Source organism: Mirounga leonina, unplaced genomic scaffold (assembly GCF_011800145.1).
Source record: "Mirounga leonina isolate KUSES-001 unplaced genomic scaffold, KU_Mleo_1.0 Mir_150, whole genome shotgun sequence".
NCBI classification, from domain to species: domain Eukaryota; kingdom Metazoa; phylum Chordata; class Mammalia; order Carnivora; family Phocidae; genus Mirounga; species Mirounga leonina.
The window spans coordinates 21,897,826-21,915,159 of NW_023270374.1; the positions used below are offsets into that span (position 1 = coordinate 21,897,826).

The window sequence follows — 17,334 nt, forward strand, 5'->3', positions numbered from 1 at the left end:
AGGTTCGATGCTCAGAAAGGGTCAGCTACTCACCACACGCTATCACTGCCTTTGTCTATGGGCCTCCCGTCGCGGTCATAGTACACGTCCACACTGAGGTTGTGGTTTGTGTCATGAGCTGAGTTGAAGTTGGTGACCACCCGGGAGGGAATCCCGAAACACCTCAGCACTGCAAGTCAAGGAACAGTATGAGGACCCGGGCTGCAGTGGAAATGGCACCTTGGGCCCCCCGCCCCCCACGGCTGCCCACCGTCCCCGAGTACCTGTGTTGAGGGTCCCAGCAAAGACCCAGCACTGGCCATATCGGACTGGCCGGAAGCCCCAGTTTTTCCATTGCTTGAGGATCTCCACGCTGCCATTCCAGTTCCGTGGGTCCAGGCCACCCCTGTAGTTGCCACTCCAATTCCCAGAGATCAAGCCATTGTCATCATTGCCATTGACCTGAGCAGAGGGAGCCCCAGATCAGCGGAGAGTTCGGGGGACAAGGTGGGGAGATGAGGAGGGAAACCAGGGAGATGTCAAGTAGATTTTATGTGTCTGCCTGGGTGATTTGGGGATGATAATTGTAATAATGATCCTCTAGGGGTCTTGAACAGTTTATTAATCTAAAAGTGTTTTGCTTAATGGGCCATGATCGATTGCCCCTAACCCATCTATCAATCCCGTGAGCGGGCTCACAGGGTAACCTGAGGCTCCACGGCTTGTCAGGGGCAAGGCAGGGTCCGTAGGCCAGCCTGCTGGTGATTTCTTGCCAGGACTCATGGGCTGTCTTTGATGTCTGACTTGGGAGTCCATGCTTTGAAACTCAATCTGGGGATACTGGTCTTCTGAAAAGGTGCCTTTAGAACTTTAGCAGCTAACTTTTTGGAATGCATGAAGATGGAATATTGCTTTTCATTCATTCACTCACTCACTCATTCGTTCAACTGAAGGCCTAATTCTTGTATAAGCAGCACAGGCAGGATGCAGTGTGAACAGAGCACCAGATTAGGAATCAGGAGACCTGAGTTCCATTGTCTTTTAGAGACACATGTTGTAATATTTACAGATGAAATGATATAATGTCTGTGATTTATCGAATACTCTGTAAAGGAGGGGGTCAGCACTGAAACCAGACTGGCCTTGAGAAGGGGACCACAAAAGCTGGTGGTGGGTACCTGGGAGATTGTTTTACTGTTTCCTCTATTTTTGTGAAGGTCTGAGCTTTGCCACAATTAAAAGTTAGAAGAGAAAGAAAGGAGAAACCAGGTTTTAAGCCCAACTTTGCCACTTGTCAGCTGGGTGACGGTGGGCAGGTCAGTTCACCTCTCTGGGCCTTTGTTCTTCACCTTCCTTCCCAAATAGGGAAAGTTAGAAACAAATGGGCTTCCAGGAACCGAGTGTTCAGAGTTAATGAAACTTGGACCAGCATTGATTGACCCCAACCGCCCAGTGAGAGGTCCTGAGCCCCGTTCCCTGTCTTTGTGGGGCTCCACATGTGGCGAGGCCAATGAGAACAGAGTCTGGACACAGAAGGATCCTTGCCCAGCACAGGCCGGGCCAGCCTTCCCCAGCCCCTCTGCGGGAAGGGTGCACTCCTCCCCCCACTTCCAGCAAGGCCTGGGCTATAATCACAGAATCAGGGAAGATGGGCCTTCTCCACAATGGAAGATTACGTAGCCCATCCCATCTCCTGAGTCAGAAGTGCTCCAGCCACCAAAGTGGTAATCAGCCGGGTCATCTCTGGCTGAAAGCTGAGCATTTCAAAGCCCCATCCATACAGGCCGTAATTAGCTCAAGGCAGAGAGCGCAGGGAGGTGCAGCTGAGGAACTTGGCACTGAAATAACGTGGTTTGTCCCCAGGGTCAGAGTGAGTCAGCAGCTGCTGGAGTCAGCTGGCCTCCCCCACCCTCTCCTGGGCGTATGAGGCTCAGTCTTCCTCAACCTCGGCCTCGGCTCCAACCCACCTCTCCCAGGCCACTCCGTTTCCAAGGGTCAGCCCAGGCCCCACTTCCCTGGTTCTTGCCCGCTGCCTCTGTGGCCCCACATCCCCTGGGCCTCCCCCTCACTCTTTTCCTGCCAGGCTGGTGTCAGTCTCCCTTCCTTCAGGAAGCCCTCTGGTTATTCAGCAGTCAGAAGATTGCCCTGATGTCTAGCAACCTATCGAGCTCGTTAACTCAGGTATGTTAAAAGGAAGGAGACGGAGAAAGGCCTAGGCCATTAACAATAACAAAAAAGTTAGACGCTTCTGGGCCATGAGTTTCAGAGGCTTAAAGTTCAAGAACGCTTCAGCTTTGCGCTTTTTAATTTAGAACTTTTGAGCAGGTGGTGACCATGTTTGGACACTTTCTGAGGGAGGCCTTGTCAACACACTGACTAGTGAGAGATAGACTCCTCCAGGGCGCAGCGTGTGTGTGTGTGTGTGTGTGTGTGTGTTCGGGGAGGGGGCAGGTCTCACGTGGAAGGACTGAGTGACTGCAAGAGGCCCTGGGCAGGCCTTTGGAGGACTTGTTCTGGTTTGACTCAGAGACGCTGTGCTGTGAGCCAGTCCCTTCAGCAGCTCGGGGTTCCCCATCTAGGTGCTGAGTGGGCCAGCCTGCTTCGGCCCAGGCTGGCATCTGAACACTCGGCTGTGGAGGGCAGGGATCAAAGCAAAGGAGGTTAATACCTCAGGCTTGCTTGGGAACTTACCCTTTTCCCCAGGAGGCCCAGTGATGGAGCAGAATTTCAGCTTTGTATCCTCCTAGCCTGGGAGACACCAAAAGGGCAAGTTCCCTTAGCTTCTGAGAAAGGCCTCAAGATAGAGCGGACAGGGCCTTGAAGCCTGGCAGGCCCGGGTCCAGCTCAGCCTCTGCTGTTCACTCACCAGGGGGTCGGAGGCAAGTGCTTTAATTTAGAGGAGTCTCATGCTCTGTGTGTGCGAAGTGGGATGGTCATAACCACCAACCATATTTTGTGCGGCTTCCATGAGATGACGTACGTAAGGAACACATGTACCTAACCCGTAGTTGAGTTCAATCTGCGGTAACAACTGGTTACTATGGTTTTCCTATAACTCACCATGGCACTGAGCACTCGGCCGACGTATTTGGGGTCACTTCTGCGGGCCACATCAGTAGCAGGGTCACGGCGGAAATTCAGGCTGTGATCCAGGATCGAGAGGCAAATGTTCAGAATGCCTTGTTCGAACTGTTCAAAATGGGACCATAGGGGATGGTGAAAGAAATGACATGGACTGTTGGCTAATTAAGGGTACAGGAGCTAAGCGGCCGAAAACCACAGGAACGACCCGGGGCCTTCCACTCTGTGGCCCCCCGGGACAGAGAGCTCCCGAGGAGTAGCCGCCCAGCCTCTAACCCGCAAATTCAGCCAGAGCCCTGGCTATCCACCAAGCCCTTTGTCGAGGTCCCTAAACTGAAGGAGACTCCCTCACTATGGTGGCCTTGGGAGCAAATCTCTTAGCCTGCCTGGTCCTCGATTTCTCCATCTGTATAAACAGGGGATCAGGCCAAGCTCATCTCAAAGTTTCCATCTGACTCTATGGTCTTGAGCATATTATTTAGACTTCTGGGAAACTAATCATGAAGATAAAATAGCCCACTAAAAGAAGACTTTGAAGCCATTTTCCCAAAATAAGACTTATTTTTAGTCACTGCTTCTCAAATGGAGAAGGCTCCGCTTTCTCTTGCCTTAGGGTCTTTGCATGTGCTGTTCCTTCTGCCTTTGATGCTTTTCCCCAAGACATCTATTTAATTCCCCTGCCCTCCTTCAGGTTTCTGATTAAAAGTTCTTTTTTTTTTTTTTAAAGATTTTATTTATTTATTTATTTGAGAGAGAGAATGAGATAGAGAGAGAGCATGAGAGGGGGGAGGGAGGGAGAAGCAGACCCCCTGCCGAGCAGGGAGCCTGATGCGGGACTCGATCCTGGGATTCCAGGATCATGACCTGAGCCGAAGGCAGTCGCTTAACCAACTGAGCCACCCAGGCGCCCTGATTAAAAGTTCTGATTGAAAGGGAGGCTTTTCCAGACCACGCCATCAAAATTAGCCTCCCTTCCACCCTGAGGTGCACTGCATGCCCTTACACTTTTTTTTTCTTTTTTCTTCTTTCCAGTGAAACTTGGCCCAAAAATTCCAACATATAAAATATATAGCTGACTTGCTCTGGTTGACTATAGATCGGGATCTGGAGGCCCATGCTCTGCCCTTCCCCTCCTGGATATCCAAGGCACCCCACCCATCCTAATATCTTCATTTATATGCTGGAAAGAAGGAGAGGTGGAGGGAATCCCTGAATGTTTTCTAGGAGCTCTGTGGATTCAGATGGGGGGGGGGTGTTACAGTAACGAAGGACCAGGAGACTATGGCTTTAAGAGGCCAAATGCTCCTACCAGGGAAGTTCTGTCGTATTCTTACATGGAATGAATAACAGAAAGTACACTATTATCCCAAGTGGCTCTTCTAGGCCTTATTCTCATCTGTGTATCATGGTACCAATAAAAACCCCATTTGTATTGATTTAGTTATATATTTGTTTTGTCCACTAGAGGGTGAGTCCCTCAAAGAGGAAAATGTGTCTTATCTGTCTTCTGGGTGCAGAAGTGTGCAGCTGGGGCCTGGCACATAGTAGGTGGTCAGTAAATGTCTTCTGAATGAGTAAGTGAATGAATAGAAGGGCAGGCAAATAGAGTTGGGAACTTCCACCTCTCTGCAGGGCCAGCCACAGAGCTTCTTGGGTAATAGGAACAGTATCCCCAACCTCCTCATGACCCTTTTACCTGTCCGAAGTTCCAGCCAACCATGCTGATTCGATTCGTGTTCCCCACATAGATGACGCCGGCATCCTCCTGAACGTACTCCTCTCTCTCAGCGTGGTTACTCATAAAGACATCATCCTCTGTTTGATACAAAAATCAGATGTCATGAACTAGAATCTTACAGAGGACTATAGAAACCAGTCTTCCTCCCATTCCTGAGTACCGGCTTAGTGGCTGGGGCAAACCATACCTGCAGCCCTTCCCTCAACCTCCACTAAGGAATGAAGCCTTGAACTCTAATGCTTCCAACTCATATTGTGGCAACTATGAACTTGAAGAAGCCGGGATGACCTGAGGGTCTGAAAATGAGACCCTAGGAATGAAATACTTGCTCCTTCAGGTGGGAAGCTGTCTCCATGCTATGGAATTGTACTGTGGTCATTGTCCCTTATAGTTATACCATATTATGCACTTTGTAAAAGCTCATGAGATCCCCACAATAGCTCCAGAGGAAATAGCAGGGTTTCCATTTAATGGTAAGGAATTTGAAGCTCAGAAGGATAGACTGCCCAGACTTACAGAGCTGGTTAGGTGGCAGAGCTGGACTCAGATCTATGGCTTCTGACTCCTAGCCTCTATGCTCTTTCCATAGCCCACAAACTTCCCCTAATCAAGCTTGAGCCTGTAAAAATCATTCCCTCAGCTCCTTTCCATCAGTACGGCTTAGCCGATGGCCGCGAGTGTGGTTGGTTAGGTGCCTACCTGGCAACCAGGGGTTAAAGAGCAATATGAACATCCCAAGTTTCAGAGTGAAGTCTTTGCCCTGGGAGGAGATCTCAGTGCTTAGCGTGTACCATCCTACAGGTGCACTGGCAGGACTAGAGATGGAGATGGTCAGAACATTGTCCTGTTCGGACACGAGCTGGGCACTCCAGCCCCCATGACTTGTCCCACTGGAGAGTGGAAACACAGCCTTTGTCCTGGATGACTCTGAGGGGTACGGCCCTGTAAAAGAAGACAGAGAAAAAAAAAATAAAAGAAGACAGAGGACAATGGGAACCAAGGAGTGCCAGCCAGACTGTGGGGAAAAATCCAATCCTGATACAACCGCAGGGGCACTTTGGGGGGACATCATCCACAGAAGTCCCACATGATGACACGGGAAGCAACCAGAGAGGCCAGGTAGGCCAAATCTCTCTGGACTTGAATAGTAGGACTCTCGGGCTTATAGACAGGCAGGAACTAGCCCAAGGTCACACCAAGTCAACGGCAGGCCTGGGTTGGAGCCCAGGGCCTAGTGACCCCAATGTCACACCACCACCCCTTGGGTGGACAGCCCCAAGGGCTGCTTCGGTGTGTGTGTTTGTGGGGGCGAGTGGTGAGCAGATACCTGTGGAGACGATAAAGCCCAGGCTTTCTCCATTGTCAAGACTTCGGTTGAAGCTCAATGAGAAATTGAAGGATTGGCCTCTCCGCAAGATGAGTTCCTGGCTGGAGAACCTGTCTGTATGATGTGCCTGCCGGTTGGAGGTCACCTGCCAGTTAATGCTCTGCGGTTCTAGAGCTGTAAGACAGAGGGGGGACCTGAGGTCCTGGAAGGCAAGGGATGGTGGCGTGGGGCAATTACCAAAAGGACAGCTTTTGGGTGGGGCTGGTTGGGGAAGAGCCAGACTTCTAGGAAGAAGCACATTAAAATGCAGAGACCTTGACTGAGCATAACAAGCACTTCATAACCTGTTCCCCATGCTGCCTGTCCAGGCAGCTGAACCTCTGCGCACACTACCCCTGAGACTTTCTTCCCCTCCACTTGGTCACCTGTCACTCGGCTTTAAGGCCCCAAGGCCACGTGCTCAGCGTAGCTTCACCCAACCAGCCAGGAGAACCATGCAACCAGTTCTGTGTAAGCACATTCTGTCGCTTCAGCATCATTACTTTGGTGGGGGCGGGGGGATCAGACTGACCCGGGAGGAGGCTGTGTCTCTCAAATCGACCACCCACCAAGGGAAAAATCTTGCTTGCTTTTTCCCTTTGCACCTTCCCAGACACCAGGTGCTTTTTACCCACTCCAGGATCCAGCAAGTGCTTATTCATATATTCTTTACTTTCTCTAGCTGTGCACCCCCTGGGTGTGGGATGGGCCTCTTCTGCTGGCTGGTGGTGGGGGGGTGGCATGACACTGAGAAGCATTTCTAGGCCAAGAGATGGGGCAGTCACTGACCTGGAGGGGACTTTCAGATGCTCACTGGCAAGAGCGGTATATAGGGACCAGTCAAAGCCCCATGAGACCTTTGGATAAGACCCTGGGGACAAATACCTCGAACCTCCCCCTCCCCGGTCCCAGATTCTTCTTATGTGATTGTGGAGCTAAACTGAGAAGGGTTTATGATGGATGCTGTGATGTATAAGGAGGGTAGCCTAGCTCAACCTTCTGAGAAATGTTATTCCTTCAAGTTGCATTTGAGATGTTCTATCATCCTTCTTCTGCAGACCCAACCGGTTTCTGGCTTTATGATGGGAGTGTGATGACACGTCCCAATGCCGGGCACAATTTTTTTTTTTATATGTGTCTGCCTCTCTCCATCAGAATGTACCTTCTTGATCTTCATATTTTGATGCCTAGCACATTGCTTGCTTGTGTTAGGACAAACAGATAGACAAATGGATGAAGGAATAAATGAACAAATAGAGACTCATCATGCAATGACCATCATGACTACAGCTCAAAATTTAGTCCATAAGGAAAGGTGAGTATGGGGCATTCATTCAATAAACATACATAGAGCATTTTTTGTTTGTAGGACACGACATTAGGCGCAATGTTGGAGGTGTAAAACTGTATGAAAAGTGGTTTTAACCCTCAAAGAGCTTCAGCCATGGGTAAGACAAGTGGGAATGAATGATGTAATGGGGTAAGTCCACCGTCCAGAGTAAAAGGTGCCTAGGAGATGCAGGCAGAAAAGAATCCCTCTCAGTTGTAGGGATCAGAATAAGTTTCATTGAAAATGTCGGGTCTTCGGGGCGCCTGGGTGGCTCAGTCGTTAAGTGTCTGCCTTCGGCTCAGGTCATGATCCCAGGGTCCTGGGATCGAGTCCCACATTGGGGTCCCTGCTCGGTGGGGAGTCTGCTTCTCCCTCTCCCTCTGACTCTGCTTGTGTGCTCTCTCTCTCTTTCTCTTTCAAATAAATAAATAAATAAAATCTTTAAAAAAAAAAAAGAAAATGTAGGGTCTTGAAGAGAATTTTGTTAGATGCAGAGGCAGCAGCCTGCATCCCAGAAGATTCCTGAGGCAGGGCAAGCAGGTGTTTTGTTTGGCTAGCCCAGTGGCTCTGCACGCAAGAGAAAGGTGAGGTGGGAGAGAGTGGGGCTCTAGGGCAGGCCCGGCGCCGGGGGCTCCCACCCAAGCAGTGCAGGAGATGGGCAAAGGCTCCTCATAGATTCTCTCTCAGGAGAAATGCAGACTGTTTGGGGTGGTGAGCCAAAGACTGCTGCTGGAGAGGGGGTTCAGGAAGTGTTCTTGCCACCCACTCAGGGTACGAAAGATTCATTCACTCACATCTGCCATTCACTCATTCATTCATTCATTCAACAGAGAAGTATTGAAAGAATAAAGTGATAAGCTTTTGCACAAACTCAGGGAAATGAAAGCACTCATGCAATCAACAAGTATCTATTGAATAAAGGGAGAGCAGAAAGAAGATGAACGTTCCTGTACATAAATACTGAATGACAGCCCAGATCTGAGACACTCTATACACCCCCGTATAACTGGGCAAACACTGAGCTCTATATGGCTTGTATAGAGCTAGCTTGTCAGTTGTTTGGTCTTTCTAGGGCAATGGTCCCATCGTTTTAAACCTGTTTCCTACCAACTTGCTTACTACCTACCGTGCATCCCCGCCAGATGCGATCTGGTAGAGCTTTACTCTCTGTCTTGTTTTAGAAAAAAGAAGAGCCTTAAGGAACATGTAGCTTCAGATCATATGAGTCTCCAGAGATTCCTCACCCCCCTCCCAAACCCAAAAGGAAGCATGCCTTTCTCCTCCAGGTGCAGCTCGCTACTTTAGACCATGAACCTTTTGAGAGCAGAACGTATGTCCCCAGATAGCCCTCTACCAAGCACAGGGGTAAGGAAAGAGGGGTTCCATGTCTGTAGCTTGCATCTGCTTCCCCTCCTTCTTTGCGCCACCGGGGGTTATGCACTATTTGCTGAGTCCCTAGTAGGGTTCTCCCTTTCATCTCAGAAACCAATGGCTTGTTTGTAGGGAACATGACAAAGAAAAGGCTGAGCTGCAGGTACTTGGCTGCAGAGATCCCAGAAGGAGATGAGGAGCACTGTGCATGCCCCAGGAGGTGAGGCCTCGCTCAGAGTGACTGTGATGGTCATCTCTGCATTTCCTGACCCCAAGCATGAGCCATGGCACAAAGGAGCCAAGCTCCCCATGAGGGCTTGTGGGATACACAAGGCTTCTCTGAGCTGGAAGGTGAGGGGAAGCAGGCCTCACATTTGACATCAGTCTACTGCATGTCAACTGCTGTTAACAATATACAGAGCACTTTGCATACATCATGGCTGGAATCCTTATACAAATTGGAAACTGATGCTCAAGGAGATAAATGTCTTATTTGAGGTCTACCTAGTAACCGGCAGAGCCAGGTTCTGAACCCAGGTCTTACTGGCACTCTCCTGTTGCCGTGGTCCCCAGTTCTCTGCCTGGAAGGGAGACCCATGTAGGACCTTCAGTCTAGAAGTTACCCAGGGGTGAGGGAAACTCACTATACATTATCCTCCCTGCTGCCGTTTGTATTCTGACAAAGAGGAGAGAGGGAGCATCTGGAAGAGAAGCGTCTTCCAAAAGGGCGTTCATTCTACGTGGGAGGTGGATAAAAGGGGAGCAGCCTATCCCTGCATCCCCGAGTGGACCGGTAGGTTGAATGCATGCTCATAAAGCCTCTGGTGTGGTTTCGGAGAAATTTCCCCTTCCACAGCTGTCCCCTTCAGTCACTGTCCTGTCTCTGAACCCTAGGATTGGCTTTGCCAGCCCCCAAATCAAGGATCTGATGATCCTGTCCGTGGATTTCCTAGTTTCCTTTGCCCCCCCACCCCTTGAGAGAACATTAATTACAGCCCCCTCTGCCTGAGTATAAGGGAAGGGAAGGGTAGGGAAGGGTAGGGAGAGGGGGAGAACAGGAGAAGTAAGGTTCTTCTCAAGTTTACAACCTCATGGACATTTATGAGGCTCAGAGCTATATTCTGCTCCAGTCTGGAAGGAAGGAAGGGAGGGAGGAAGGGAGAGTTACATGACTCCTACAATTGACTTATGAACCTACACTCTTAAAAAACATCAGAGGGAAAGAAACCATGGAGATAGATGATCTACTCACCCTGATTCTGGATGTGAGCACATGGAGGCCCGGAGAGTGGCTTGCCCACAGTGGGACATCTCTGGGACTCTCATCCCAGTGTTCTCACGTTTCCATGCCACCTCCTTGAGTTACTGCTTAACTCCAGGGCAGGCCTGGGGCAATTTCCCCAATTCTTCTATTCTGAGAATATCAGTGCCACCAGCAGTCCCAACGTGGTAGAGACTACTAAGCATCTATCTCGATAGTCCCTCGTCCCTTCTTTCTTGGTAATAAAAGCCCCTATATAACTGGGCACTGCATTTTCCAGGCTCCCCTGCAGCTGGCGGCGGGGGGTGGGGGGGTGGTCACGTGAATGAGTTCTGGCCAATGGCCTGTAGGCAGAAGTTATACAGCTGCCAGGAAACCTCTTTTTCCCCCCCTTAATTGAGCTGAAATTCACAGAACATACAATTTACCATTTTAGCCATTTTAAAATGTACAATTCAGTGGTGTGTAGTACGTTCACCATGTTGGGAAACTATCACCATGGTTTGGTTTCAGATCTGCTCATCATGCCCATTAGCAGTCATTCCCCATTCCCCCTTGGCAACCACGAACCTGCTTTCTGTTCCCATGGGTTTGCCTATTCTGGACATTTCATATGGAAGGAGTCACACAGCTCTGTGGCCTTCAGGATTGGTTTCTTTCACTTAGCATAATGTTTTCAAGGTTCATCCATGGGACAGCATTTATCCGGAGCTCATTCCTGCTTATGGCTGCATAATTGTTATATGGCTATAGCCTATTTTGTTTACCCATTCATCCACTGAGAGACATCTGGGTTGTTTCTACCTTTTGGCTCTTGTGAAGAGTATCGCTAGGAATGTGCTTATGCCAATATTCATTTGAATACCTGTTTTTAATTCTCTTTTTAAAAATGGTTGGCAAATCATTAAGAATCTGCTTACCTCCCTCTTCTTCCAACCTGCTGCCTGGAGTGTGGGAGTGATGGGGACAGAGGCCATCTGAGACCATGCAGGGCCATCCCCTGGGGATGGCAGAGCGGGAGCCTGGACAGAGTCAGGCTGCTGCCTTACCCGCCCAGAAGGGCCCACATCTAGACCTGTTGTTTAAGATAGAAGCAAGCTTCTGTCTTGTTTCTCTAAGCCATTGTTATTTGCGAGTTCACTGTCATTCATAACCAAGCCCAATCCCATATTTCTGAAATGTAACTCCCACCCACTCATTCTGCGGTCCACGTTGGGCAGAGATAACATGAGAAGCACAGAACAGATTCCAGGTCTCTCAATCTTCATCAGCCTGGCTCTGTAGCTGAATTACCGGCTGCAGACCAGGGTTGCCCCCTGTGTGTCTGGGGTTTGCACGTGTCCTAGTTCCAGGAGGACCGCACCATCTGCTGCCGGCAGGTGGGCTGGCATGATAACTGATACTCCAATGGCTGGGTCTTCCCCACCTGCCCAGACCCTAGTCCCCATCTCCCCTCCCTAGACAGACTTTAATCTTACAGGTTTCTAGAGCTATTTGGGGCTGATAGATATACTAAAAATCATCTAGCCAAGTGTCTTCAAGCGTTTTGTTAGAAACCACATTAAAAAATTAGAGTGTTTAAATACATGGGTCTATAACAGAGTTTCACTGATATTTTCTCTTCTACTTCCTCTTCCTTTTTTTTTTGATCGCTGGTCACAATACACTAAACTGAGTTTACAATCTAACGAATGACAACTGGCAGCGTGAAAAACAGCGATGTAATCCAATATTCCCATACTATAGGAAGAACACTGAACCTCTAAAAGGTTACAGAGTAGTTTGGAAGCAGAGCGTGGCCCAGAAACCAGGTCTGGAATCCTGGTCACTGAGGGGCTGTGAGCCATTCCCAATTCCCCCTCTTCTCCCCACCGCTCCCCTCCGGGCACCTGGGACCCCTAGCTCCTGGCCAGCCCCGCATTGGCCCCAGGCACACAGGGCTTTCCTCTCAGATCTCAGCTCTCTTGAGCCTGGGCAGTTTCCCTTTGTCATTCCCCCACGTTCAGACATGTTTGATCCCTGTGCAGCACGGCCGGGGGGGGGGGGGGGGGGGGAGTAGAGTTTCTTGGCACCCAGGTGGTGGGGAAGACGGGGTTCCATTGGCAGCTGAGTGAGAGCCTAGCAAGGTCCCCTGGGGTCATGAGGAATGAACCCTGGACTGTTGTTCTGAAGGGGTGAGGGGCCTCGGGCGAGCTCTCCACATCTCTGAGCGGTGCTCTCTCCATCTGTAGAAGGGGACAGTGAGACTGGAACGTCCTCCCTGGTAGGGTTATTATCGGGATCCCATCACTAGCGCCTGGGCCCCCAGAGGTGAGGGTGGGGAGGACAAATCCCTTATTATTATCGCACACATAATGCCAATAGCAGCAAAGGATAGAGGAGGGTTTGAGCTTCTTTCCTGGCTGCCACTGAGAACCTCAGACGCACTAGGCACGGTGCATCTTACCTGCATTATGTCCCTCAATAGTGACAAAAACCCTACGATGTCATTATCCCCATGTCTCGGATGAGAGATTTGAAAGTCCAGTCAGGTGACGTCACTTGCCAAATAACATGCTCAGGCAGAGCCTGGACCTAAGCCCAGGCTGGAAGCCAGTTTTGCTTGACCACACGACTCCTAGCTGCCACCCGGTAGCCAATCAAGGGGACTGTGGAGTCAATGACTTGGGCACAGTTCCAGGAAGCTGTCACGGAGAAGGGGCCACCCGTAGCCTACTCCCTGCCTTGATGTTACATGGTCAGGGGGAGGGGAAGGAAGAAGGATTCCGTGGCCCCTTCACTTCGAAAGAGAGGTCAGAAGCTCCTGAACCAGGGGTTCTCCACCCTGGCTGCACATAAGAATCGCCTGCAGAGTGTTCTATTGGCCTGAGCCCCTTCCTAGACTGACTCAATTAGCGTCTCAGGCATAGGTCAGCATTGGTGGTTTTGTTTTTTTTGTTTTATGGTTTTTTTTTTTTGTTTTTTTTTTTCTGTTGTTTTAAACTTGCCTGGTGATTCTAACAGGCAGGCGGGACTGAGAATCCCTCCCTTAGACTTATTCACCATTTAGCACACATCAGCACCCTCTCCCACCAACTGTCTCGCCTGAGCCACACGGCTGCTCTGGGAGGGAGGTGGGGGGAATCACAGGCTCCTGTTCACGGAGGAGGAAACTAAGCTAAGAGCAGTGAAGGCAGATGTCTTCTGAACCCATCCCTCAGGCCCTACGAGAAACCCTGGGGCCTTGTTCCCTCCACTCCTAAGCGATAAGGAAAAGAATTTCCTACTTTGCCTCACACCCCAGGCCGGCATGCGGGCCCTGGGGAGCATGATTGCCCCATGTGTGGAGTGCAGCCCAGCAAGGTGGAGACAGATGGAGAGATTATGGGAGGTGAAGCAAAACAGCACACAGACAAGAACTGGGGACTTGAGAGGGGCTGGTGAGGGGGCCGGAGGGGGAGAGGGTCCTGGGAAGTCCTCCTTGATTAAAAAATGGACTTCATCTCATGGGGTTTTCTTCAGACCCCAAGGCAATGAGAGAAGAGGTTCACGAAAGAAGTTTCCAAGTAATAATAAAATATGTGGCCTAAGCACCCATGAAGTGGATACCAAAAGAGCCGCATTTTATTTTAGACTTATTTATTTATTTTAGAGAGATTGAGAAATAGCACGAGTGGGGAGAGGGGCAGAGGGAGAGAGAGGATCTTGAAGCAGATGCCCCACTAAGGGCGGAGCCCGACACAGGGCTCGATCCCACGATCCTGAGATCATGACCTGAGCCGAAATCAAGAGTCGGACACTTAACTGCCGGAGCCACCCAGGTGCCCCTAAAGCAGCCCCATTTTAGAGAACCTGAGACATGGGGTTAAGTAGCCTGCCCACGTCACTCAGCTGGTAGGGGCACATCTGTGGATGCGCACTTGTAACCCTGGGGCTGTTCTACCTCCGCATGGAATCCTAGGCAGCAAAAGTGGAACTCTGGGCAGCCCTCACCGCAGGGGGATGCAGCTGCTGGCCGGTCTGGGTCCAGGGAACAGGGAGCAGGGGCTGCCCCAGGTGACAGGAAGCTGGGCGGGGGGCTGAGCCAGAGAAGGGGCAGCTTATTCTCATTCACCCGCTGAGCCCCTGAGCCCCTGAGCCCGTGAGCCCGCAGGGGCGATGTGCCTGCAGAGGGAGCCTAGGTGTCACTCTGGTCCAGGGGGCTGAGACAGGAAGCCAGGGCCCCCCTTCTCGTGAGGCGAGCCCTGCACACTTCTGGGTTTACAGAAGGGGGGCAGGACCCCAGGAGGAATTCCTGGCTGCTTCTATAGCAGAAAGAGCCGCCAGTATTCCAGCTCCAAGGAAAAATGTGTTGGGACCGACCCACAGCCCAGAATGGCACGAGTCCTCGGCAGATGGGGCATGAGCCCAGGGAAGCTCTGTGCTCTGCCCAGGAAAGTAGCTGGCAAGAAAAGCTCACCGCCCCAGGGGGACCGAGGGTTAGTCCCCAGAACAGAGGTCCTGGCCGCCCGCAGGTGTGGACCCTGAGGACTCTGCCTCTGACCCAGGGCCCCCAAGTCCTTTGGGGGTGGGGAACAAGGCTCCCCCTCCAGGGTGGGCTCCAGGACGCTGCTCCACTTTGTGCAGAGCACGGCCAGCCAGGCCTTCCTCTGCCACCGTCGTCCCCACCACCGTCCCCACCACCATCCAGGCTCAGGAATACCTGAGCCCCTGCTGATTCCAGCTAGAACCTTAAGTTAGGAGCCAGGCGTGCACCTGGGACCCTGGCTCACACCTGCCGACCCACCCACATTCATTTTCCTGTTCCCTGTGCCCGAAACACTCCTCACCCCACGAGGCTCCTGACCACGCCTAACTCACCATCCGTGACCAAATGCCATCCGCTTCCCAGGGCCTCCCCCAGCCCAAACCCTGGCTGAGCTTAATGTCCTCCTCCCGCCGGCCCCCACAGTGCTGGGTTTGGATTTGCAATGCAGCCTAATGACAGTCTGCCTTGCGGGTCACTTGCCGGTGAACTGGTGTTGCCGAGCACGGTCAGGCTGTGAGCTCACTGAGGGCAGAGACTCCAGCTCCGGTGGCTGGGTCCCCCACTGCACCTGCCGTGCCTCCTTTCCCTGGCTGTCCTACGCGTAAAATTCATTTATTCAAGAAACTTCTTCTGAGCACTGCCTGGCTGGGTGACTTGGTGCTGAGCTAGGAACTGCATGCGTGACAACGTGACAAATCCAAGGGAATGAAGGTATCCACCTGTCTCTCCCCTGCCTTTTGAAAAATTGAATTTTTTTCCTAACTGGCTAGTGTCTACATTCTGTCGTGACCTTAGGACATCTCTGGTTGATTTAGATGTTGAGCTCTTAGAGCTCAGAGTCTCCATGAGTCACGGGCACTGACACGCTGCGTGCGGCTGTGGGGTGGTCTCACGGCGGGCGGGCTATTGGGGGGTCCCTGCAGGGCCTGCGGATTGATGGCCGTGCGCTCGCCCCCTGTGGTGAGCACGTGCCGGGGCCCAGGCTCCCTGCTCCCGGTTTCCTCTCATGGCGAGAGCGGTCAATACCAGAAGGAGCCCGGAGTCTGTCTACTCAGGCCTTGCATCTTGCAAACTGGAACCTGGGGCATGGTGATGTCAAGAAACACAAAGGCAGTTGGGAAGAGAGCTCAGAGGAGAAACCAAGGTCAGTACTGTTTTCCCGCGTCCCAGATGTCACACGTGCTCATCTCTGAGCTCAGCTCTGGTAACAGGACAGAGTGGAAAGGGCACTGTGGGGACCTCATCTGGGCTCTGCTCCCAACTTCCTATGTGACCCCGGCAAGCCTGCCCACTCGGAGGAAGGGAGATGGCCTAGGTCACGCTGACATCCCCTCATGCTACAGTCTGTAGGGTCCAGAGCTCTTGTTAGCAACCCGGCGCGAATGCATGTTCACAGGAGCAAACGGGGGACAGGGGAGGGGCTCGTGTTTACAGCCATCCTGCCCTGGGCTTTGGGTACCCAAGTAACCAGCATTCGCCTTTTGCATCATGCTGAAGGGTTTCTTTGGCAAACCTTCCCGAGGTCCCAACGACCATTCACGGTATTTTACAGGTTTGACTCATGCCCTGTTTGGGTTTGGCGTCGCAGTCAACCCACGAGGCTGAGCACCCCTGACAGGCAATAATTAGCACGCTGCCCGGCAGGGGCACCGACTAACGAGAGCCCAGATCCTCAGCAGTGACCACAGGGCCAAAGAACCCGTACTCCCCGTAGCTCTTTCTCACCCCCTTCCCCGGTGTTGCTGGAAGGGACGGCCTCATGGCACACCTGCTCCTTCTGCCACGGGAGGTTTCAGCTCATCAAGTCACTTTCAAAGAGCCTGCGGTACTTCCGGATGTGTGGTTTACTTAGGAGCATTCCAGCTGTGCTAATGATTTTTTTTTTTAAATCAACTTACATGCTGTCACTCTCGCTCTCCTTTGTAGTGCTGAGATGTGCTTTCCTTTGCCTGCGTTCCTGACAGCTGGAACAATTGCACTGAGAAATAGGGGAAGCAGGGCTCAGCTGGCTTGAAAAGGCCAGACGTGTCCATTTGTCTAAGGGATGTGACATCCAGCTGGGTGGAATACCCGGCCATTACTCAGGACTACATTGCAAACATGTCCTAACCCCGGAATCGCGCTGGAGGGAAGAGGCAGCCCCTGAGAAAGAGGCGCCCGTGAATACACCATCCTTCAGTACTAAGATCTGGCCTTCAGGGCCCCCCGGGGCAGATGTCCCAAGCCAAACACGGGCCTCTCAGGCTGGGCCGGGAGAAGCTTGGGCTTCCAGCAGGGACCTGGAGGGAAGATGCCATGCACTCACCCGTCATGTTCGCCTTCCTCTGCCTCTTCTGTGGGAATGGCACGGACAGATGGACGGAAGATGTGGGGAGATGGCTGGGGATGTCCTTACCATTTATAGCAGCCTCTCCTACACATCTAATTAGAATTCTAATGATGTGGGCGAGGCACCAGGTCATTCCTGTAGTGCCTGTAAACGTTTCCCTTACGACATATTTGTCATCCAGTGGAAGGTCATCCTGCTTGTGCAAGACCAGCTTGGGCAGAAGAAGGGAGATAAGAAATGCCAGGGGTTCGCTTTTGTGGTTTTTTTTCGAAGACGAACTTCCTGGATTGCAGATATTAGGAAATGATGTCATGCTTTTCTCAAAGGACCTTGCCCAGAGCTTGTGCTAAGAAGTCCTCTGGGGGGGCGCCT

At 51.6% G+C, this 17,334-nt stretch overlaps 1 protein-coding gene across 1 annotated transcript in view; it reads right to left on the minus strand.

Moving 5' to 3' along the window:
- Positions 1-17,129, minus strand: part of TGM3 (transglutaminase 3) — a 39,313-nt gene extending 22,184 nt beyond the window's left edge. Inside the window, exons 1-7 of the mRNA XM_035006019.1 lie at positions 16,939-17,129; positions 6,126-6,299; positions 5,498-5,740; positions 4,757-4,875; positions 3,040-3,168; positions 264-441; positions 34-169 (exon numbers count right to left, since the gene is read on the minus strand). Coding sequence (XP_034861910.1) covers positions 34-169; positions 264-441; positions 3,040-3,168; positions 4,757-4,875; positions 5,498-5,740; positions 6,126-6,299; positions 16,939-17,095 — 1,136 coding nt within the window. The 5' untranslated portion in view covers positions 17,096-17,129. The remainder of the gene's footprint in view (positions 1-33; positions 170-263; positions 442-3,039; positions 3,169-4,756; positions 4,876-5,497; positions 5,741-6,125; positions 6,300-16,938) is intronic.
- Positions 17,130-17,334: the final 205 nt, after the last annotated feature.